Source organism: Dama dama, chromosome 24, assembly GCF_033118175.1.
Source record: "Dama dama isolate Ldn47 chromosome 24, ASM3311817v1, whole genome shotgun sequence".
In the NCBI taxonomy this organism is placed as follows: domain Eukaryota; kingdom Metazoa; phylum Chordata; class Mammalia; order Artiodactyla; family Cervidae; genus Dama; species Dama dama.
This window is the reverse complement of record NC_083704.1, coordinates 43,238,831-43,262,512: the sequence shown is the minus strand read 5'-3', so window position 1 is coordinate 43,262,512 and position 23,682 is coordinate 43,238,831. Positions and strand designations below refer to the sequence as shown.

Genomic DNA, 23,682 nt, shown 5'->3' with positions numbered 1-23,682 from the left:
AGACTCCAAGGTCCTGTTCATGAGGAGGGATTTCCAGGACGAGCCTTTAAAGTCCTGACACATCTTACGTGGTCAGCTCTGTATCGTGCTCTGGCAGGACGTGAATTATCTATGGAGGTCTGAGGGGGCAGGTCTGGTCCAAAGCACTCGGGAGTGGCAATTCTGACGCCCACTGAGATGATAATTTTCCCAAGTTAACTGGGCCAGAGGTCTTCCCAGTTACACCTTTTCAGGTTAACGCCCCATCTTCTCTCAGACTCTGTTTTTCCTTTATGTGTATTTTGTTGCATGTGGAAGAGCAATATGGGAGTAGAAAAAAAGGTTTTGGGCCAAATAATGCAGTATGGTTGGAAATGCTTTCCTTGTGCAGATTTGGCATAAAAATAAACTTCTCTGGGAGAGGGCTGTTGGTGCCTGTTGCTCATTAATATGCTGAAATGATTTCGCACCCCCCCCTCCCATTTTGAAGGTTCCTTGAGGCAGATTTCTATTCATTTTTTTTTTCTTTCTGGGAAAAAGATAACATGGGTTTGGAGAGAGGTGTGAGAGGGCAGGATGTGGAACTTATGCAATATAGAACTTCTGAGAAATACTACCATTTGTGTGGTTCTCTTAGTTACATAAGGCTGAGGAGTTTGGATGTCTACGCTGCGGACTGGTGTCTTTTTAGGAGGAAAAAAAAAAGGTTTAGAGAAGACTTTCTTTTCAAGTACTATCAGATAACTATGACTTGTACTTAGCAAATGTGGACCTATAGGGCAGGTTTACCTGCACAGGAGACACGATGCCTGCCAAGCACACATCACTGGTGAATCAGACACACACACACACACACGAGTCATAGGAATACATGTAGGACTTCTCTTTCAGAATTTCTATTGAACATTCTAGGGTGGAATTAAAATTTGAGGTGGGCACAGCTATATCAAAGAAAAACGTACTACATTTTCATTTTGGTTTTATGAGGATCCCCTGAGTCAAAACAAAGCCCCGGACTGGAATCGGCCCTTCTTCATTCAGGCAGAACCTCCAGGGGATGGTGAACTGTGGCCGTGGCGCCCTAGTAACTTGGCTCAGTCCAACATGCAGGGAAGGGAGAGAGTTTTGTGGGTTCACGGCCTAGCAGGCGGGCAGGTACCTGGCTGGGGGTCCGTGTAATCCACGGTGTAGCCATCCAGTTGGAGAAGTTCCTGAGGCTCGGCTTTTTTCTCCCGGTAACTGCACATGGCAAACGTGTACTGACTCACCTGAAAAGGAGAAGCAGAGACGTGTGAGGTTGATTTCCTAGAGCCTGTCTTCCTTGAATAAACCTTCCCCATTCAAGCCTGTCCTTTCCCCTGAGGCCCTGTACTCTGGAGCTGGGCTCAGACTGCATTTTTCCATATCCTGCCTATGTGACTTGAAGCAAGTTAAGAGACTTCTCTGGTCCTGATACCTCACCTGTAGATGGATATAATCTGAGAACCTACTTTGTCGCTGGCTTATTATGTAGACTGAATGAGTTCATATGTGAAATGCATTTCAAATCTTTCCTTGATGCTAAAGAAGTGCTTGAGAAAAGTTAGCTATTATCATTACTGCTATATTTTAATTGGCTAAGCTACATGAAATTCACATTCGGGTAGGTCAAAACTGGTTGCATAGCAGCAATTTTATAACTTTTACCTACTATGACTTTGGCCCTGGCTCTGGCTGAGGCTGTCATACTCTCAGACTCGACACAGGTCTTTCAGTCGTAAGTTAGGGACTAGTTTTTTATTTACACCCGCCTCCATTTCTTTTAGTATTTTATGTTTTGCAGGTCAATTCTCTGCACTGAGCCACACATCTCATTTCTTCCTCACCCTTCCCACAGAAGGAGTGCCTTTGGTCGCTTTGAAAAGTCTTCCCTTCATCTCAGACAAGTGTAGGAGTGACACGCTGTCAGAAGCAATGAGTGCTTGATCTCTAGGCGCCAGTCACAGGAGAGCCACCCTCAGCCCCTGTCCCTCACCAGCCTCCGCCCACGTCAGTGCTGGGTGCATGCTCCACTGCTGCAGGCCGGCCTTCAGGATCCTGTCGCCACAGTGCATCCAGACCCAGCATGGATACTGAGCATTTCTGCATCCAGCCTGTCTGCAAGGAGCCCAGGGAAGAGCAAGCATCCTTCAGGCTTCAGGCTAAAAGCTCATGGGCATATTTGCCATCCATGGATGTCAAATGTCTTGGAGGAGTGCCACATCCCTCATCTCTTAGTTCCCTTTATTAAAACAGACATTTACTAAGTGAACTTTGATCCCGGCAGGGGATATTTTTTTTAATCTCCTTCGTGGGTCAGATGTGTCCTTTTTTTAAATGGTAAGAAATTAGAGCTCTCAAACCCTGCATATATCTTCCACAGTCCCTGGCTTGAAGGTCCCAGCGATAAGATAACAGGAGTCCTCAGGAGAATGTTTCACTGGTTGGTTTATCTCTTGCTGCCCTCTGTTGGTTCCGGATGAAAACTTCCTGCCTGACTTGGATTTCTTTACTGTGCTTATAGTTTACAGAATCTGTTCCTTATGCTGCAGGGTCTCGATGGGCTTCAAGGGAAACATAAAGCTCCTAAAAGTATGTTCCTAAGTGGACATGTATTATGCTTTGCATTAAGCATCTTCTTCTAAAAAGGAGGATTAAGAATGGAAGCTTTGCGTAGGGGTCACACAGGCCTGGGACCTCATCCCAGCTCTCCTAAGTTCTCAAACATGTAACTCAGAGTCCTTATCTGTATTTTACCTGTCTTATTGTGGCCGAAGAATAAATTAAGTGGTGAAGGGTTTTTTTACATTGTGTGTGATATTCACCTGGCAAATACACAATATATGCATTTATGTAAGCAGTTTCCTTGCATTTGGCACTACTTTCTCCTACAAAGTAGCTGAGCAGGTGTATTTGCCTACCAGATTATAAGACCTTTGAAGGCATGCCTAGAGAATCATACATCTTCATTATATTCCCCTTGCCATGAGCAAAATCTACAATGAAAGGGCATTCACTAATTGAGTCTGATTGATTCCTGAAAAATGAGTATTATCATCCAATAAAGAGGCTTCCCCCCCTTCCACATTTACATATGTTACTCCAGTCCATTACTGATCCCAGAGAAAACTGATTCTCCATACCCGAGAGTAAACAGATATTGCTGAAATTGCTCTGCAATGATATTCTTTACCTCTCTGGTACCCTGGACATTTTATAGCACGTTAATGTGATGATCAGCCAGACAGAGGGTTGGGGACGTTTATCTGAGATCAGCGAAACATCACAACAGAAAGGTGCTACCTCAAGGTTTGGGCATTTACTATACCACAGCTTGGGGCTTTCTGACTTTTCCTTCTTAGATCCTTGCTTCTTGGAGAGCTGTACGCTGCTGCCCCCTTCTGGTAATACTGTTGAAGTTGTTCCAGACAAATTTTGGGCTCAAAGAAACTGACTTATCAGGACCATTTTAATAAGGAATCTGGCAACTTACTTTAGGGGGAAAAAAAAAGGAGGAACGAAGGAATGATTTATTTTTGAATATTTCTAATTATTGCAAGGAATCTCAGATTTTCTAGAGCTCTTCAAGTGTGAGGGAACAGCAAGGGTTTGGGACTTGCTGAACTGTTGTAAAAGGAGGCAAAAGGAGAAGGGGACAGTAGAGGATGAGATGGTTAGATGGCATCAATGACACAATGGACATGAATTTGAGCAAACTCTGGGAGATAGTGGAGGACAGGGAAGCCTGGCATGCTACAATCCATGGAGACGGAAAGCATCGGACATAACTCAGCGACTGAACAACCATGAAGCCTTGCAATCCCTGACCTGCCGGGGTTTGCTGCATGCAGAGGCTCCTCGAGAATGAAGCCAGTTTAGGGGAAAGCACGGTCAAGAGACTCTAGAAGCAATGACGGTGCTCCAAAATCAGTGCGTGGATGGATGAATGGATGATACATGAATAGGTAAGAGATTTGTAATTAAAAAAAGATTTGTAATGGAACAAGTGCAGTAAAATGCTAATGAAATAATTTAATCGGTGCTTTTAGAGGTTTTCACTGTAAAATTCTTTCAATTTCTCTGTATGTTTGAAAATGTTCTTGATAAAATAGTAGGGAGAAATTAAAAGATAACAGGAAAAAAGCAAAGAAATGGTTCAGATAGAGAGACTGAGTCTTGGTGACTTTGTTTAAGCTCTGGACCCAGCTATGCCAGAAAAACTCTAGCTAATTAGTAATTTAGTAACTAGCCAATATAATTCTTCTAAAACTTAAGCTAATTCAGGTTGATGATTGTTGTTTACAGAATATAAATATAAACGTCTTTCAGGGCACTTGTGAAGTTGATTGGGAAGAATGAACATTCATTCAGCAATAAATCATTCACCTACTCCATGTCTTACAATTCAGTTTCATGGTTAACTTAATATTGATTTCTGGGTGGTAACTATTGTGTTATGAGGTGCTTTACATTATCAGGCAATATGCTAGCTTATTCAGATTTAGATATTTAGAAAGTTGGAATGGTCAGAATTTAGGGACGTTATATTATTTCTATATTTTCTCAGGGCTTCCCTGGTGGCTCAGATAGCAAAGAATCTGCCTGTGATGCAGGAGACCCGGATTCGATCCCGGGGTTGGGAAGATCCCCTGGATAAGGAAATGGCAACCCACTTCACTATTTTTGCCTCGGAAATCCCATGGACAGAGGAGCCTGGCAGGCTAAGTCCATGGGGTTGTAAACAGTCAGACACAATTAAGTGACTAAAACTTCCATTTCACTTTCATATTATCTCTAGGGAATCAGAGACAAGATATTATTTCGGGACTACATTGGCTCTAACTGAGGCAAGGGAGAGAGCTATGGGCTGCTGTATCCGCACAGTTTCCTCTGAGAGTGTGGGGTCATGGAAGACACCTGCAATCAGAAGGCCCGTGTGAGTCCGCACACTGGCTGTCTATGAGCTGCTGCTCCTGGGCGGCTCATGTAAGCAGCCTCAGCTTCTGTCTCCTCCTGTGTGGAACCTGCGTGGTGGTGGGGGTAAGACGGGTCCTCACTACAGTACAGAAACATTGTGAAGACCAGCTTGATAAACACCTTGGAAACGCCGAGAGGCCGTAAAATAGAATTACTAGCATTATTAGAGAAATCATAGAAAGGTGCTAAAAGGGGACAAGTATCTCAGAAATAATTTGGCTGAAGACCAGTTAAAAACTGATTTTAACAAGAGATCACTGGGGCATGGAAGAAAAATATTTTAAAATAAGATGATGATAGAGGTGAGGCTTTCTAATCTGATATGGGTGAGGAGTTGGCTGTGTCCACTCCTCCCGTTCCAACCCAAGATGGGAAGCTCAAAATTGGAGCTAATCTTCATCTTTAGCAGTGGTCTGGTCACAGTTCCCGACAATGGTAATCAATGTGCTTGGTCCTGACCATGGGCCAGGCAGTTACGCTGATGCCCATTTTCTTGGAGAATATACACTCTAAGAGAGCATAGTCTACAAGGAATGAGAGACTTGGTTTAACAGGGACAATGACTTTTGAGTGGTGTTTCTTCACAGGTGATCTCTGGACACCCTGCACCAGCACCTCCTGGGCTGCACGTCAAGGACACAGGTTCCTGAGCTCCATCTCAGAGTCTTCTCTGTGTCAGAGGCTTTTGCATGCCTCCCGAATCTGCATTTTAAACAACACGCAGTCCAGGCAGCCCAGGTCCGTAACCGGAAAACACAGTGGAGCAACACTGAAGTCTCTGTCACAGAAACCCCCTGAAACGGCTTCATTCCCATCAGGGCCGGGGGTGCAGGCTCCAGTCATACTCACCATCATTTTAGCCTTGATCCTCAAACATGGGAGTTGCTGCTTTGGCTCAACACTCCTCAAAGGGTGGCCTTTGTCCCTGATTAGTAGGAAGTCCATTTATAAGCTATTTTTGTGTTCCTGAGGTAGTAGCTTAGCTCTAAAAGGAAATCTCACTAAGACAGAATGCAAAAATTCTGCATTATGGACAAAAAAGGAGACCATGTGCGTGTGTGTGTGAGAGAGACAGACAGACAGACAGACAGACAGCTGGGGTGGGAGAGGAGACGGACTCTGAGGAGACTGATGTTGGCTATGTTCTCTCTTTAGGCTTTCCAAACAATTTTCCTTGTATTAAATCTAATGGAACTCATGATCCTGTTGGAAATTATGCATCACCAAGTCTCTATAAAAAAACACTCCGTCTGCATGGGGAGGAAACACTCATTGAGTCACGTGGGTAGCTGTGCTTCCCGAGTGGTGGCTTCACGTTGTCCACACAGACCCCTCTGAGGCTGCTGGGGAGTCAGGGCAGGACAGGGTGGGGGGATCTGCTTCCTTCCCCGGCTCCCTCAGCCATACCCAAATTTGATCAGACCGGATCTCCTGTTTGTTTTTGGTCGCACCACACACATGTGGGATCTTAGCTCCCCAGGGAGGGATGGAACCAGAGACTCTGCAGAGGAAGCATGGAGTCTTAACCACTGGACCACCAGGAAGTCCAGGTTCTCCTGTTTTTACTTTTGCATGTTGGGTGTCAGTGGAACAGTGTGGTGGCTGAAAAGAAACTCAAAATCATGTCTGTTAGACTGGATTCCACACCACATGCAGCTGCCTGGCGCCAATGGTCACCACTTGGACCACTATCTTTCTCTTCAAGCAACTTGGGGTATTTTTGGTTTCCCTGAATTGGGCCAGGATTTGGGGCTTTGAACTTCTCTCTTGCAGTTCTGTTGGCATTGGCATTGATACAAAGTGCTTAAGTTTTTGTTTATCATTTTCACAGAGTGCCTGTAAGTGTGATCATCTAAACAGCAGAGATGAAAATATGAGCAGAATCTAAAAGTGATGCAGTATTTTCCAGGCAGGCCACTAAAACTGCTCTGAGACATTGTTGTAGTGGACAGGACAAAAATGTCGACAAAACCTGAGCTCTCCTCCTGGCTCCCGCGTGGCCTCGCTGATGGCAAGGCTGTCGCATCACCTCCGCAGGCCACAGACGGTGTTAAGGGAGGCACTGGGTTTACACCGAAAGAGAAGGTTTGGTTTGGGGGATCTCTGGACCCAATGTACCGCAAGGCTCTTCAAAGTGAGCGAGGATCACGTGTACATGAAACATCTCACAAAATCCTTGTAGGAAAGATGCTGAGCTTTAGGCAGGCCTCCGATGCCCTTTCATGATTTTCAGAAGGGAGCTCAGAGCTTGCTTTGTAGCTACTGGGTGATGCTTATCTTCTTTTGGTGGAAGGCTTGGTGTGAAAGCCCTAAAATGTCTGTGTTCCAGCTGCATCGCTTACAACAATCATTCTCTTCTTTTGGGTTCAGTACATATTGTATAGACACAGCTTCATTAGCATTTTCAGCACAATTACTTTTTTTTCCTGAAGAGTGAAATCTCTCCTGAAGTAAGAGATCAGCCACATCTCCTAAGCACTCTGTCATTTCAAAGATTATCAGAGGAAAGTCTTGTGTCCAGTAACCGGCTACCATAGTGGGAGCCGAGACTTTGCATCACATGACTAGGCCACTTGTCCCACTTCCTCTGAGAAGGTGTCACCAGCCACTCTCCAGGCTATATGACCTTTCCTTTCTCAGAACCACCTGAAGCACTGCCTGGGCTCTTTCTCTCTGCTCCTTTTCCTTCTTTCTTCCACCAAACACTTTCTTAATAAGCATGCCAGATACCGAGCAGGACAGGGTATGTGTTGGAGCTGAGGGGAGGGAAGGACAGCTAGAGGAATCAGAAACAGAACTGACCCTGAGGCAGCACACTGTCTATGCAGGAGGCCAGGCTCACAAGTGATTCTAGGGGGGCTGCTCTGCCCAGTGGGAGGCACAGAAGGGGAGAATCACCCATAATCCAGCACTACTTCTTTTGACGTCTGTTCTCTCAACCTACATGCTCTCTGTAGAGTAGATATCACCTGCTTGTGCCTGCTCAGCATTCACTTCTGTGTCTGCTAATGGCACCCTGATTTTGCTGGAGACAGCACTGTGAGTCAAAGTGCCATGGCCTGCCCTGTGAAAAGTTGGGTGTGTGACACGAGCTGGACTGACCCAGTTCCCTTGAGTGGAGATGCAAGGATAGAAAATGGTCAGAGCTGATCCTGTCCTACAGCCACATCAATGACACTGGCCATGGTTCCCACCGCCTGAATTTCTGGAACTCCTCTGGGAAGTAGCTTTTGCAACAATCGTATCAACTACCACAAAAGCCTTCCAAAATACATTTTTTTAAAATCATAATTGCCTTGCATCTGTTTCTGCTGTCTGCTTATGAGGAACTCTAAGAGATACTCTTCTGGAAGTATGGACTAGGTCTCCAGGTTCTTCTCTATGATCTATCAATGCGCCTTCATCAAAATAGGTACTGGATAAATGTTGGTTAGCTGATATTCTGAGGAAATGTACTGCAGGATTAAATGTCTTCTATCACTTAGACGTGGCTCATTTGAAAGGGTGGGAAATATTCCAAAGTTTTCCTTTGGTTAATTTATTTTGAGGTTTTTTTGTACCCTATAGCAATCATGAAAGCAAAGATCACGTCTTACTTACAGCTAGAGAGATGAAGTCTGCCTTAGAGGCTCAGCAGAGGCTTGAGTAGATCCACAGAAGGTCTAGCCTTAGAAGCTCAGGGTTGGTAGAACTTTCAGGGCCATTTAGACTAAGGGGCAGCTGCTTTACTGTGAGGTTTCCGAATTGGTAGAGCCCAAAATACTAGTCAAGGCTCTTTGCAACCTCAAGGACTGTAGTCCGCCAGGATCCTCTGTCCATGGAATTCTCCAGGCCAGAATTCTAGAGTGGGTAGCCGTTCCCTTCTCCAGGGGATCTTTCCAACTCAGGAATTGAACCAGGGTCTCCTGTATGGCAGGCGATTCTATACCAGCTGAGCTACCAGGGAAGTCCCACAGCCAACACAGTAACCCAGAATCACCTTTAGTCACTTAAAATTAAATTACAAGTTGACTCAATTTATGACAGGTTTCAAAGTACAGCATAAATTAATGTTGGCAAAATGAATTATAGTTTACATGCTCTGGTGGAACTTACAAATTAAAAAGAGGTAATGGAAAATTCCTTTGTAAATTGAAAAATCCTGATGCAAAAAGCAAACAAACCAAAAACAAAAAGAACAAAAAAGAAGAGATTTTTCAAGGATACATGTTACTATTCTGGAATTATATTTTTCTTAAGGAAGCATAGAAGAGAGCAATGATGTTATTTATATATTACTAGTGTATTATTAGTATCAATATCTGTACCTACACCTGCATCTATATATACAGACATGTTACTGGCTGCACAGTTAGTAACAGTCCCAACTGGAGAAGCCCAAAGGACATCAAAAAGGAAAACTCCACAAGTATTAGAATCTGAGCGATACACATATTCATGAAACAGTGTCTACAAAGATTTGTGTTCAAAAACAAAAAAAACATGTTAATAAACAACATGAACAGTTTGGTTAATTTTTAAAAAAATCTATGTGGATAGAATAGCCATTTTGACAATATTAATTCTTCCAATCCATGAACACGGTATGTTTCTCCATCTGTTTGTGTCCTCTTTGATTTCTTTCATCAGTGTTTTAAATGGCTATTCTACCCAAAGCAGTCTATAGATTCAATGCAATCCCTATCAAGCTACCAACGGTATTTTTCACAGAACTAGACCAAAGAATTTCACAATTTGTATGGAAGTACAAAAAACCTCGAATAGCCAAAGTAATCTTGAGAAAGAAGAATGGAGCTGGAGGAATCAACCTGCCTGACTTCAGACTCTACTACAAAGCCACAGTCATCAAGACAGTATGGTACTGGCACAAAGACAGAAATATAGATCAATGGAACAGAATAGAAAGCCCAGAGATAAATCCACGAACCTATGGACACCTTATCTTTGACAAAGGAGGCAAGGATATACAATGGAAAAAAGACAACCTCTTTAACAAGTGGTGCTGGGAAAACTGGTCAACCACTTGTAAAAGAATGAAACTAGAACACTTTCTAACACCATACACAAAAATAAACTCAAAATGGATTAAAGATCTAAATGTAAGACCAGAAACTATAAAACTCCTAGAGGAGAACATAGGCAAAACACTTTCCGACATAAATCAAAGCAAGATCCTCTATGACCCACCTCCCAGAATATTGGAAATAAAAGCAAAACTAAACAAATGGGACCTAATGAAACTTAAAAGCTTTTGCACTACAAAGGAAACTATAAGTAAGGTGAAAAGACAGCCCTCAGATTGGGAGAAAATAATAGCAAATGAAGAAACAGACAAAGGATTAATCTCAAAAATATACAAGCAACTCCTGCAGCTCAATTCCAGAAAAATAAATGACCCAATCAAAAAATGGGCCAAAGAACTAAACAGACATTTCTCCAAAGAAGACATACAGATGGCTAACAAACACATGAAAAGATGCTCAACATCACTCATTATTAAAGAAATGCAAATCAAAACCACAATGAGGTACCATTACACACTAGTCAGGATGGCTGCTATCCAAAAGTCTACAAGCAATAAATGCTGGAGAGGGTGTGGAGAAAAGGGAACCCTCTTACACTGTTGGTGGGAATGCAAACTAGTACAGCCGCTATGGAAAACAGTGTGGAGATTTCTTAAACAACTGGAAATAGAACTGCCATATGACCCAGCAATCCCACTTCTGGGCATACACACTGAGGAAACCAGATCTGAAAGAGACACGTGCACCCCAATGTTCATCGCAGCACTGTTTATAATAGCCAGGACATGGAAGCAACCTAGATGCCCATCAGCAGATGAATGGATAAGGAAGCTGTGGTACATATACACCATGGAATATTACTCAGCCATTAAAAAGAATTCATTTGAACCAGTCCTAATGAGATGGATGAAGCTGGAGCCCATTATACAGAGTGAAGTAAGCCAGAAAGATAAAGAACATTACAGCATACTGACACATGTATATGGAATTTAGAAAGGTGATAACGATAACCCTATATGCAAAACAGAAAAAGAGACACAGAAATACAGAACAGACTTTTGAACTTTGTGGGAGAATGTGAGGGTGGGATATTTCAAAAGAACAGCATGTATGCTATCTATGGTGAAACAGATCACCAGCCCAGGTGGGATGCACGAGACAAGTGCTCCGGCCTGGTGCACTGGGAAGACCCAGAGGAATCGGGTGGAGAGGGAGGTGGGAGGGGGGATCGGGATGGGGAATACATGTAAATCCATGGCTGATTCATATCAATGTATGACAAAACCCACTGGAAAAAAAAAAAAAATCTATGTGGAAAGATATGTTTAGAAAGGTAATCTTAATTATTGGGGATCTGGAAGCCTCAGAAATCAGTAAGACTGGAATGTTTTTCCACAGATAATTCACAATCAAACATATGAAACAAAGAAAAAGATGCAAAAAGTCCAACTAAATTCTGGCTTTCTCATAACGACTATCTTAGTGCCTTTAGAAACAGCAGATTCTTGTAAACCAGTGTTAATGTCCCTGTTTCCCTAATCAGGCACATGCTTGCTCTCTCCCTGGGCCCTGCATTGCTGGCAGGGGTGAGGGGCTACTGTTACCACCTTTCATATATATTTCTGTATTGTTAGAATTAAAAAATAATTAGCATGTATTAAAGTTTAGAATTTTAAAGTGATGTAAAAGTAGGAAAAGGAGTCATCTAGGTACTGGAAATGTTCTGTATTCCTCCTGGTGACTGCATGGATATATAATAAATAGAAGCTCATTGAGTTAAACACTTGAGCTTTGTGCACTTAAGGTAAATTATATAAAACACATTAAAGTGCTTAGTCGCTCAGTCATGCCCGACTCTTTGCAACCCCATGAACTAAAGCCCGCACCAGGCTTCTCTGTCCATGGGGATTCTCTAGGCAAGAATACTGGAGTGGAGTGGAGTTGCAATGCCTTCCTCCAGGGGATCTTCCCAACTCAGGGATCGAACCCAGGTCTCCCACATTGCAGGTGGAATCTTAACTGTCTGAGCCACCAGGGAACCCCCAAAACATTAATGAATCCTATCACATGTTTAAAAATAATGGCTCTTAAGATCGATATTAGAGTTGAAGAGTTACCTGCACCAAGACAAAGAATCTTTTCTTCCATCTCTTCCAGACATTCTTACCGATGGCCCATAAATACCTAAAGAAAAGAAAAAGACCAGAGGTGCATTAAGCTTGAGCAAGTGCACTGTTTAATTTGCTCTACCATGAAGCTGGCTGCTCATGAACAAGGAAATTCACAGGGCTCAGAAACAGAAAGCAGATCCTGGGGCGTGGCTGAGGATAAGGAACAGAAGGCAGGATTTACTTCCACTTATAGAAAGCACTGTAGCCCATCATCAGACCTGACTTAAATTCGTTGTTGGATTCCAGAAAGCACCTTGGAAAATGTTACACTCCACCTTAATTTGTTTATGTGCTAAAAGTCTTGTAGGTAGGGAAACTCCTGCTGCTGCACAAGAGAGAAAAGAATAGTGCTAAATATTACAACTCCAACTCTTTCACCTCTTCTCAAGTCTCACTCAGGAAAAACTTCCCTTGTTTGCTTGTGCTGTGATTCTGGCAAATGAAGGTACGATACAGAAAGGAAGTTTCAAGCTGACGTAGCAAGTCCTCCCTACACCTCTCCCTCCTCTCCCAAATGCTCGTCTGTTGATGGAAATCATTCTTCATACAGGAAAAAAAAAATTAAGGAAGGTTAAGAATTACAAAGGCACACTTCCAAGATTCTATTATCAGTGTAACTGACTGTTACTGATTCCTGAGTTACCCCCTTCCTCTGTCTTGTGCACTGATACATGTTGAACTGGCGCTGATTAAGGGAGTGAGGCTGGTGCTTTTCAGGCTCTACTGGACCAGAAGAGAGACCTGGTCACACTCAAATGCATCCCAATCCCCGAGTTCCCAAACTGGCTTTACCTGCTATCAAAAGCCAACTGGCCTACTTCCAACTCCCCACTTCACCTGCAATCAGGCAGAGTTTCTACTTTGGAAGGTAATGAAGAATGCACCTAATGAAAACGTACACTGTTTGACAAATTTCAGGGGCTTCTGGGAGTGGCTGGTGGCCAAAGCACTCAGACTTTTAAGCCATAGATCAGAGTCATCCGGGTCCTCATGCTTATTCCTCAGTTGCAAGTGCAGCTGATTTTTACCTCCTGCAAAGTTCCTCACTCTGCTCACACCTCCCGCCTTTCAGTCCCAGCCCACATTTGAGGGCCACAGTCAACCACAGACCAGAATGATGTGCATCCTCTTTCTGGCCTCAGGACGGATCCTACCATCTGCACGTTCTAGCATGGATTTCCCTGGGGAAACACTTTCACTGAGTCTCCCCTGTAGACAGGTAGACTTCAGCCACTCACACTGCACTTCCATGATTTATTTCAAATCAGTCCATCTATCATATAATTCACTTGCCTTTATTTTTTCTTTAACTTATTTAACATGAATAAGTTTATTTTGAAAGGAATTGTCATATCATGTTTATATTGATATTCTAATCTTATACTGCCTAATACACATTAAAATACGTAACTCTTTAACTATATGCTTATCTGTATATCATAACCGCTGCTGTGTCGCATCAGTGGTGGGAATACTCTCGGTGAAACCTTAGCCTACAGAGACAAAACAGAGCATCTGCCTCTGGCTCGTCTATGCTCTCTGAATTCAGCTTCTGTATCTTATGGCATCTCTACTCTCTGACCACAGCATAGTTTCCCATCCCGTTACCTTTGTACATGTTATGGTACCTGGAATACCTTCTCCCTGATCCCTATGTCAGAATTCATATTCTTTCTAAGTTTCTACTCTTACCTTGATGCCATCACCTCCTGGGCCCTGCAGACAATTCTGCTGGTAGTTACAATGATCACACTGCTATCATTTCTTTAGTTTCCTATGTATTGTTTCTACTGGATTGTGAGTTCCTTGAAGGAAGGAAACTTATTTCTTTTTTTCTAAATTCTCCATTCTAAATTCCTGGCACAATTTTTGATGTATGGTAGGTGGTCAATATACATTTGTTCTGAATGCCAGGCTCTTGAGAAACCCGAGCCATCTTTATAAAGTTTTCTGATGAGAGTTTCAAACATGGCATAAAGACATGCATTTCTTTGCAAGGTTTTTTGCAATTTTTTTCCTCTCAAAATATATCCCATCTAATTTTTTTAAAAATGTGGATCATTTTTAAAGCCTTTACTGAACTGTTGCAATATTGTTTCTATTTTATGTTTTGGTGCTTTGGTGCAAGGCACGTGGGATCCTAGCTTCTCCACTAGGGACTGAACTTGTGCCTCTTGCAATGGACAGCCAGGGATGTTCTCTACCCTATGTATTTCTATATCCACTGCCACTCCCCATTCAAGCTATTATCATCTCTACCTGGGCCACAGGAATAGGCTCCTACCTGGTCTCCCTGCTTTCACTGGAACTTCATTTGTTATATAACAGAAACAGAGTGACTTTTTAATGGGTCAACTAGATCAGAGAAGGAGATGGCAACCCACTCCAGTATTCTTGCCTGGAGAATCCCAGGGACAGAGGGGCCTGGTGGGCTGCTGTCTACGGGGTCTCAGAGTCGAAACGACTGAAGAGACTTAGCAGCAGCAGCAGATCAGGAATACAGTCCATCTAAATAAGAATGGGAAACTATGAGAGAGTTTCAAGCAGGGGGGGAGTGACACATTTATGTTTCTAATTAAGATGATCCCAGTGGCTGTTGAGTGGTTAATGCACTATAGATTGAAAGGGCAAGAGGGAAGGCAGGGAAATCATTGAGGAGATGGTTACAGGGGTGCAGACCAGAGGATGGAGGCTGAGGCTGTGGAAAAGGCGGGTTGGCTGGTATGTTTATCAGCTCTGAGGCCAACACGGTCAGCTCTGGTTATGTGGATCACCTAGCTGCCTTGGACGGTGCTCTTAACCTTCTTGAAATATATTAATGCATCCACAGAAGAAAGGAACATTAAAAGGAAGCCTCAGCCAAGTCTAAGGACAGAGTGGCTTATTGGTCTGTACTGATTAAGAGTATACTCTTCCAGTTCTAGTTCTGCTGCTTAATCCAAGATGTTGGACAAGATACTTAACCACTTGGTACTCTGGAAAAGCATGGCCAGAAACAGTTCTCTCGTGCAGGGTTGTTGTGGGGATTAAATGAGATGATGCTTGTGAAGTGTAAGCAGAAAGTATGGCAAGAAGTAGATGCACAATGAATGTCAGTCTAATTATAGAACATACAAAAGCATATCATTACTAATAATTATTAACAGCAACATATGTGGTAAGATTGTATTTGAACTGTGGTGTTGGAGAAGACTCTAGAGAGTCCCCTGGACTGCAAGGAGATCCAACCAGTCCATCCTAAAGGAGATCAGTCTTGGGTGTTCATTGGAAGGACTGATGCTGAAGCTGAAACTCCAGTACTTTGGCCACCTCATGCGAAGAATTGACTCACTGGAAAAGACCCTGATGCTGGGAGGGATTGGGGGCAGGAGGAGAAGGGGATGACAGAGGACGAGATGGCTGGATGGCATCACCGACTCGATGGATATGAGTTTGAGTGAACTCCGGGAGTTGGTGATGGACAGGGAGGCCTGGCGTGCTGTGATTCATGGGTTCGCAGAGTCAGACACGACTGAGCGACTGAACTGAACCGAACTGATGTGGTAACAACTCTCCTTGCACATATGTACACAGGGAAATGGGTGAAATGAAAGATCAAATAAAGACAATGGGCAAAGATTTTCGCATTTTAGTAATGGCTGGTAAAAGTGTAACAGTTTCATACTTTTCTAGCAGCTACTACCCATTTTTTCTTGACCTAAATATGCATAAAGAGAGTCAAAAAAACAAACACAGCTACTACATCTAAAGAGTTATAGTTCTGTTAATTTTTTTTTTTTTTTTTTTTTTGGTGTGGACCATTTTTAAAGTCTTTATTGAATCTGTTACAATACTGCTTCTGTTTTATGTTTTGGCTTTTTTGGCCACAAGGCATGTGGGATCTTAGTTCCTGACCAGGAATCAAACCAAACCCCCTGCATCGAAGGTGAAGTCTTAACTACTGGACTGCCAGGGAAGTCCCATAAAGTGTAGTTTTAACTGAGGAGAATGCAAGTAGGAAAACCAGTTCACTTGAAGTCACAGAATATAATTCATATGGAATCATTAGTTTAATAGAAATATCAGCTACAGTTGAGTGAAGTCTTACTATTTTTCTGTGTGGTGCCCAGTACTTTACAGGAATTGATAACACCCACTTGGAGGAGTTAAGAGCTTGAATCTGGAGCCATATTGCCTAGGTTCCTGAGTGACCTTCGGCAAGTTACTATACATCTCTGCCTCAGTTTTCTCCTCTGTACAATGGAGATAATAATAATAGTACCTTCTTCAAGCACTGTTGTAAGGATTAAAGTAGCTAATAAAGTAGAAAGTGCTTAGAACAAGATCTGGCACAAAGTAAGAACTTACCACTCAGTATGTCACTATGTTATTACTCCTATGTTACAGCTAGGGGAATGAAGTTCAGAAAGCTCAAGTAACTTCTCGAGGGCTTCAAGCTGGTGAATGACATCACCAGAATTTACACCTGGAACAGTGGTTCTAGACTGCCCTTTCAGCATGCTATTCTTCCTCTTGCAAATCACAAACTTTGGCTTTTTTTTTTATCGAACTAAGAACATGAATGGCTATTCCAATCAGAGACTTGTGATTAAAAGCTACTGAATAGGAAAGCTGAGTGGGATCAGAGAAAAATTAAGCCTCCTTTAGAAAGTATCATTTGGTTTGTCTGAAAGAAGAGTTTTCCATCTGAGGTTTTCCTCAGGATTTATTGCTAATCTGGCACATAACAGAAGATGTCAAAACTGAGAAAAACTGAGGGCTACAATGTACTGTTTCTGTCTAGTCAGCTCCAGCTCTGTATTTTCTTAGGTTGGAATATGCTCCTTAAGCAGAATGGAATGCACCTGGAGCAGATGGAATTCTTTCACTGTAGATACACAGGTGGCTGCTCCCCACCTCACACTCCAGGCTCCTCATTCTACAGACAGACCTGTGTGGGCAGTGGCCTTCAGCTGTCTCTTCAAGCCATCCAGATACGTAGAAATCTGGATTTGGGAATAGACATATCAATATTATAGTGCTGTGAGCCTAAGTCAAGCTGAAGGGTTACATCTTAAACTCAAGGTGGAAGTACTGAGGTGGGAATTAGCCTGCCATTAGCTATCTTTTGGCTTAGCTACCCCATGCCTTAGTTTACTCAGCTATCAAATGGGGCTGGCACAGCATCTACATTTGGTTGTTGTGAGGAGTGATAAAGATGACTTACATGGTAACTGGCACATAGTAAGTGCTCAGTAATGCTAAGCATTATGGATGTTTGTTGTTATTATTAGTAGTAGTAAAAAACAGTAGTCCTAGTAGAAAGAATTATCGAGCTGGCCAGAAAGTTTGTTTGGGTTTTTCATATGATGTCACAGATAATCCCAAACAAACTTTTTGGTCAACCCAATACATGCAATTACCAGCTCTGTAAAGGATTCATCATTGGATTCTCTATTTCGATTTGTGTTCAGCTTTTGGCACACATCTGCTGGGAAATAGAGCAAGGTTCACATATTTGGGTTTGAAGCTCCAGGCAAAACTCTGCATCATGATTCTAACACATCCTTGCTTGTAGCATTTTCTTAAAATCCATGTCTGTGAGACACTGACATCCCTGCCATTCACTGGTGGCATTTTAGCTATATGAGAGTCCAGAGTGAACTACAAAGGACTACAAAGGGAGGAGAAAGAGCCACTTGGGTTCGGTTCAACTTTGGGTCCAGGAAATCTTGAACAAACGCATGGAGGAGTCAGTCCCTGGCACCAGCATCCCTCTGCTCTGGGACCATCTAGCAGAGGAGCACCCAGGGTGAGGCTTGCCTAGTTGTCATTTGTGTAAAAAAAAAAAACCATGGGACAGTCTTCCAAGTGGAGTCTGTGAATGTGCTCAGCTCTGTTTATTAAGCAGTCTGTGTTTAGCACTAGGTGAGCATACGGAGGGTGTTCAATGGCTATTCGTGGGGAAACGTTGATTGTGTGTCATCGGATGTCTCCTCAGGTGCCCAGGGATGAGCCTCCCGTGTAGGCAGAAGAGTACACGGCCCCCTCACGACATCTGCCAGAATCACTTTCCCCTTACGAAGGGGTAGCGGTGGCTGAGAGAGACATGGAAACCAGGGAGGCGGAGGTTTCATTTTGAGGGGCCTGTGAAACCACAAGTCATGGAGGAGCCTAGAAATGAAGAACCGGTGCCACCTGGGTCGAAGTGGAGAGTGAGCCTCGGTCCTCAGCATGCAGGAGGCTGCACTAGCTCTCCTCTGTGTCCCTCCATTCCTGTGTCACCACGGTGCCTGGACCATCACAATATAATGAGGCAGAGATCGCTTTTGTTGTTGTTGCTAGAAATTTTTCATGACTTTTTCCTAAGATCAATCACAAGAGGACAAAAGCCATTATTTCTACTAGGATGCTTCCCTCCATTCATTGAGGAACGAAAGAGATTACCAAATGCTAAGGTTCCAGGTGCTTCCATCTTTCTGCAGCATCTCAGCAGGAAGAGGCATGCACTGAGAAAATGCACAAAGTATAGACGAAAGCAAATGACATGGACGATGACAACAGCCACCACGACCAACTCTCCTGTAGCTGTGGCCGTGGCTCTTCCCATGCTTCAGATCCTGTCCTACATGCTTTACATTTATCAACTCATTTAATCCTCACAACAATCCTCTAGGACAAATACCATTACCTCCATCTTAGGCTGAGCAAAATGAGGTTCAGAGAGGAATACGTTCTAGTCTTGACCTAACTGGCATTTATATAAAGCAATACGATGAAGAAGATAGAATGGAATCATAAAGTATTTAACTAATTCAAAAGAAGGTAGAAAAAGAGGGAAAAAGGGAATAAATATCAGTTGGGATACACAGAAAACAAACATCAAATGACAAATACCAATTTAATTTAAACAATGTTATCAATAGCCACATTAAACAGAAATAGGCTGAATATCCCAATTAAAAGGATATTTAATGCCCAATGGCAGAGATCTTCAGATTAGATTTAAAAAGGCAGACCTAACTCTATGATTCCTGCAAAAAATATACTTTAAATCTAAAGATACAAATAGGCAAGAAAATAAAAGGATGTAAAACGATTTATGATGCCAACATTAGTTTTTAAAAAATCTGGCGTGTTTATATTTATTACTGTCATGCCAAATAAATTTCAGGGCCAAAATATTACCAGGGATAAGGATCAATTTATAGTGATGAAAGGGTCAATTCATCAAGACATGGTCATTTTAAATGTTGATGCATCTAATAACAGAGCTTCAAAATGTATGATGCAAAGATGGACAGCTTCAAAATATATGATGTGAAAATGGACAGAACTCTCAAGCAGAAAGAAATAAAGCCACAATTATAGTCAGACTTCAATGATATATAGAAAATCAATAAGAATTTAGGTGATTTAAATAACATTATCAAAAAAAATAAATAAATAACATTATCAGCTAACTTGATTTAATTGATCTAATTATAGAAAATAAGCCCATGGGAAATAAAGTGGAATCCCAAATATATTCAATTAGGTCATTCTAGGTAGTACTGAGAGACTATGTCAAAATGAGTGGTGCCTTGAAGACTTATGGGGCAGGAAGAGGAATGTGATTGTTTTGAAGAACAGGAAATCTAGAGCAACGGCACAGCTAAAAAGATGGAAGAGGAAAGGGGATTTTTAAGAAGCATGGCTGACAATTTTGTCAGTCATTTTGAAAGATGTTTTCATTGGATATATAGATCTGAGTACATTAAAGGTGTTGCTCCTCTGTCTTCCCACTTGTAATGTTTCTTTCTCTAAGCATTTTGAAAAATATATTCATTTATTTATTTTGGCTGCACTAGGTCTAAGCTGCAGCATGTGGGATCTAGTTCCCTGACCAGGAATCAAACCTGGGCCCCTTGCATAGGGAGCATGGGGTCTTAGCCACTGGACCACCAGGGAAGGCCCTCACTTCTAATGTTTCTAACAAGCACTGTTTTGTTCTTTCTTACATTTATTTATTTGTTAATTGAAGGATAATTGCTTTACAGAATTTTGCTGTTTTCTGTCAAACCTCAACATCAATCAGCCACAGGTAGACATGTATCCCCTCCCTTTTGGACCTCCCTCCCGTCTCCCTCCCCATCCCACCGCTCTAGGGTGACACAGAGCCCTTGTTATAGTTTCCTGAGCCATACAGCAAATTCCCTTTGGCTATCTATTTTACACATGGTAATATAAGCTTCCACATTACTCTCTCCACACATCTCACCCTCTCCTCCCCTCTGTTTTGTTCTTGTTCTTCTGTGTGCAACATTTTGTTTTATGTTGCACACATCCTCCAGCTGCTTTTATGATTTGCTCTTTATCACTAGTTATTAACATTATACTTACACTGTTTTTCTAGCTTTTTCCCCCATGTTTCTTAAACATGTGTTTGTTGAACTTTTTGGATTGAAGTTTTATAGTTTTATTAAATAAAAAAAAAATCAGCCAAAAAAAAGAAGGATTGCTGTAAATTACTTCTGCTTGAGTGGACTGCGGTTCACTGAATGAATTCCTAGTGGAGCCACGGGAAGCTTTGTATTTTATTCATGTTTCAGGTCCTCCATCAAGTTGATTTCTTTCATTTCAAATGGAAAGAAATAACACAATCCTAGAACTGACTCTGATGCTTACTCTGCCCTGGGCAAGTGTGCTCACCACTATAAACCTTAGTTTTCCTATTTGTAAAGTGGACATTCATTCATCCATATTCATTTATAGAGCAACAAATTTACTGAACTTTTAGTACAGTCAGGCCCTGTACTAGCTTCTTTGAACAAAGAAGACAAATGCCTCTGCTGAGAAGGAACTCAAAGTCCAGTGGGGAAGACAGACAACAAAATAATAAATGAAGTAATAGCTGGTCTGTGAGATGACTGTAAGTGCTCTGGTGAAAACAAAGAAGGGTGAGAGACAGAAAAAGGCAGAGAGGACAGGTGGACCAGGAAAGGCATCTGATAAGGTGCAGAGAGGTGCAGAAATCAAGGGGAGTCCTGTGGATATCTGGGTGGGGGAGAAGGCACTTCCCCAAGGCAGAGGAAACAGGGGGGACAAGGGCCCTGAGGAGGGGGTACACGTGAAGTCTTTGGTGAAGAGCAAGGGGGCCTGTGAGGCTGGAGCCATGATCAAGGTCAGACAGGCAGTGGAGTCTTTATCAGAGAGGGCCTTGGGGCCATGGAAACAACGCTGACCTTCATTCTAAATGAGCTTGGGGAATCACTGGAGATTTTCCAGCATGCAGGTGGTAGGATCTGACTCGTGTTTTTTAAAAATATTACACTGGCTTCAGAGTGGGAGATAGCTGATAGGAAGCAAGGGCAGCAGCGAGGGAACTGCTTACGAGGCAAGTGCAACAAGTGAGGGGGTGCAGTGGTGGTGATGGGCGGCTAAACTCTAGATTTACCTTGAAGGTGGAATGAAGAGGACTTGATGATGGGTGAGATGAAGTGTGGGAGACAGAAACATGTCAGAGATGACTCCAAGGATCTTGGTCTGAGCAGCTGAGGGAAGGGAAAGACTATTTATTAAGATGGAGGGATAACGATACCTAATCCTTGGGAGGCTGTTTCAGGGATAAAATGAGATGATGCAAATGCATGCAATTCCAGAACCTGAAAGCATCATATGGATACAAAAGATGAAAAATTAGAAAGTCACTGAAGAGCTGCTCATTCTCAAACATCCCCAATACTCATATCTTAAAGCCAAAGACCGGTGCTGATTTTCTCGCTGACAATTTCCCATTCAATAAAGAAAGCTATTCAAATGGCCCAGCGGCTCATTCCAGGAACCACAGTCCACACAAAAAAAGAGTCAATCATAGCAATTCTAATGTTTCCTTTAGAATTTTAACAAACATTGAACTAGGTACAATTTATTGGGGCGGCCAAAAAGTTCGTTCAGTTTTAAGTAAAAATTAAAAACATATTTTTCATTTTCACCAAGAACTTCATCGAGCCATGTATTCACTAATCAAAGTTTTTCACCAACCCAATATAATCTCAGCTGTAATTCTTAAAAATTTCTTTCTCTCATTCTCTAAACTTGACACTATTCTGATATTTCTATCCTCCTTCCCCATATAATAGGGCTTCATAAAGCTATTTTAAGTTCAAATGCAAAAAAAAAAAAATATAGTTGAGAACATTTTTTTCCTTGCATCATCCCTTGAGTAGCTAAGGTCGTTCTGATTTTAGGGCACAGTGGGTCAGACCATGTTTTAAGGCAACCACCATTCACTTTTCAGAGCAGCTCTATGCCCTCCTGGTATATTTCCTGGCAGGGGTAGTTTTTAAATGGCAGCTTAATAAACTGAAATAGCTGTGGAGCCCATCAGAAGTGAGTTACAGATTTATCCTGTCATCCATAAGATCAAGATGGCCTGAAATATGTTAATAATTCTACAACTGAATCAAGAGAAAAATTACTTAACTCAGACTGGTTAGAGAAATGAAGAGAGTGTAAGAAATGGGAATTTGTCTGATGAGGAAAGGGATATGTATGTCAAGTGTTTGCAGTGGAGATTAAAGAACAGAGTGTTTATAAAATTCCTAGTTCAGAGCTTCAAAGGGGCCTACAAAGTAGGGTGAGCTACTGATCTTTTTAAGGAAGCTTTTTTTTTTGAAGCATATTTAAAGACAAATACATTCATTCATATTCTTTTTCGTCTGCTTTATCCTCTTCACTTCGCCCTTATCCCCTCCATACTGCTCACTCATGTTCTTGTTCCGTTAGCAAATATTTACCAAGTATTTATGAGACAATGTCTGCTTCAGACCCAAAATCTGTTTCTGGGTGCCAGAGGAACCCAACAGAATTCTCAAATCCTTTGTCTTAAAAGTAGGATGTTTATATTGAACAAGACCAGATTTTAGGGAGAAATTCCATTTAACATTTTGGGAATAAGTGCCAGGAATATGATAAGGAGGAAAAGCTGACCTCAGAAACATGTCACAATCATTTTCATGAGTTGCTAGTGTAACTGAAGCGAAGCTGGATGCCCTCCATGATGGACGGTTGGAAAAGAACCAAACATGCAGCAGGGCCCTGGCTCCCTCTCCTACAGCCTTTGCACGGCCACAGGCAGAAGAGCTTTGCCAAAATCCCACCTCACACTCTAGGACAGTCTGGCTAGCAGATAATGCCGCGGGAGCTCCTCAAATCCCAGCCAGAGCCCAGGTTCAGGACCTGGCCCTTAGTCTGTGGGCGCCCCGCTTCCTCTAGAGCGCCTCATGCTGACCCCCTCCAACGCCCTGGCTGGACTCTTTCCCTCAAGTCCTGAGCCTTCTCTGTTCCCTAGAACCTGCAAGCACCAAGACCAGAGTGCTGCTCTTCACTCGGCTCACAGGCTGCCGTGGTCTGCCCAGTTGCTGGGAGGTGAACCGCCTGTCCTGACCACATACCTCTGGACCTCTCATCCCTCTGCATCTCCCATGGGCTCCTGTTTAAATCTGTCTTAACCAGTGGCTAGTCCATGGTATTTGGATTATGAATTCCCCAAA

At 42.5% G+C, this 23,682-nt stretch overlaps 1 protein-coding gene across 6 annotated transcripts in view; it reads right to left on the bottom strand.

Annotated features, from left to right (window-relative positions):
* Positions 1-23,682, bottom strand: part of CADPS (calcium dependent secretion activator) — a 468,107-nt gene that overhangs the window by 155,246 nt on the left and 289,179 nt on the right. For all 6 annotated transcript variants that reach the window (XM_061129176.1, XM_061129179.1, XM_061129177.1 and 3 more), the window contains exons 9-10: positions 12,116-12,182; positions 1,139-1,247 (exon numbers count right to left, since the gene is read on the bottom strand). In XM_061129176.1, the coding sequence (XP_060985159.1) occupies positions 1,139-1,247; positions 12,116-12,182 (176 nt within the window). The remainder of the gene's footprint in view (positions 1-1,138; positions 1,248-12,115; positions 12,183-23,682) is intronic.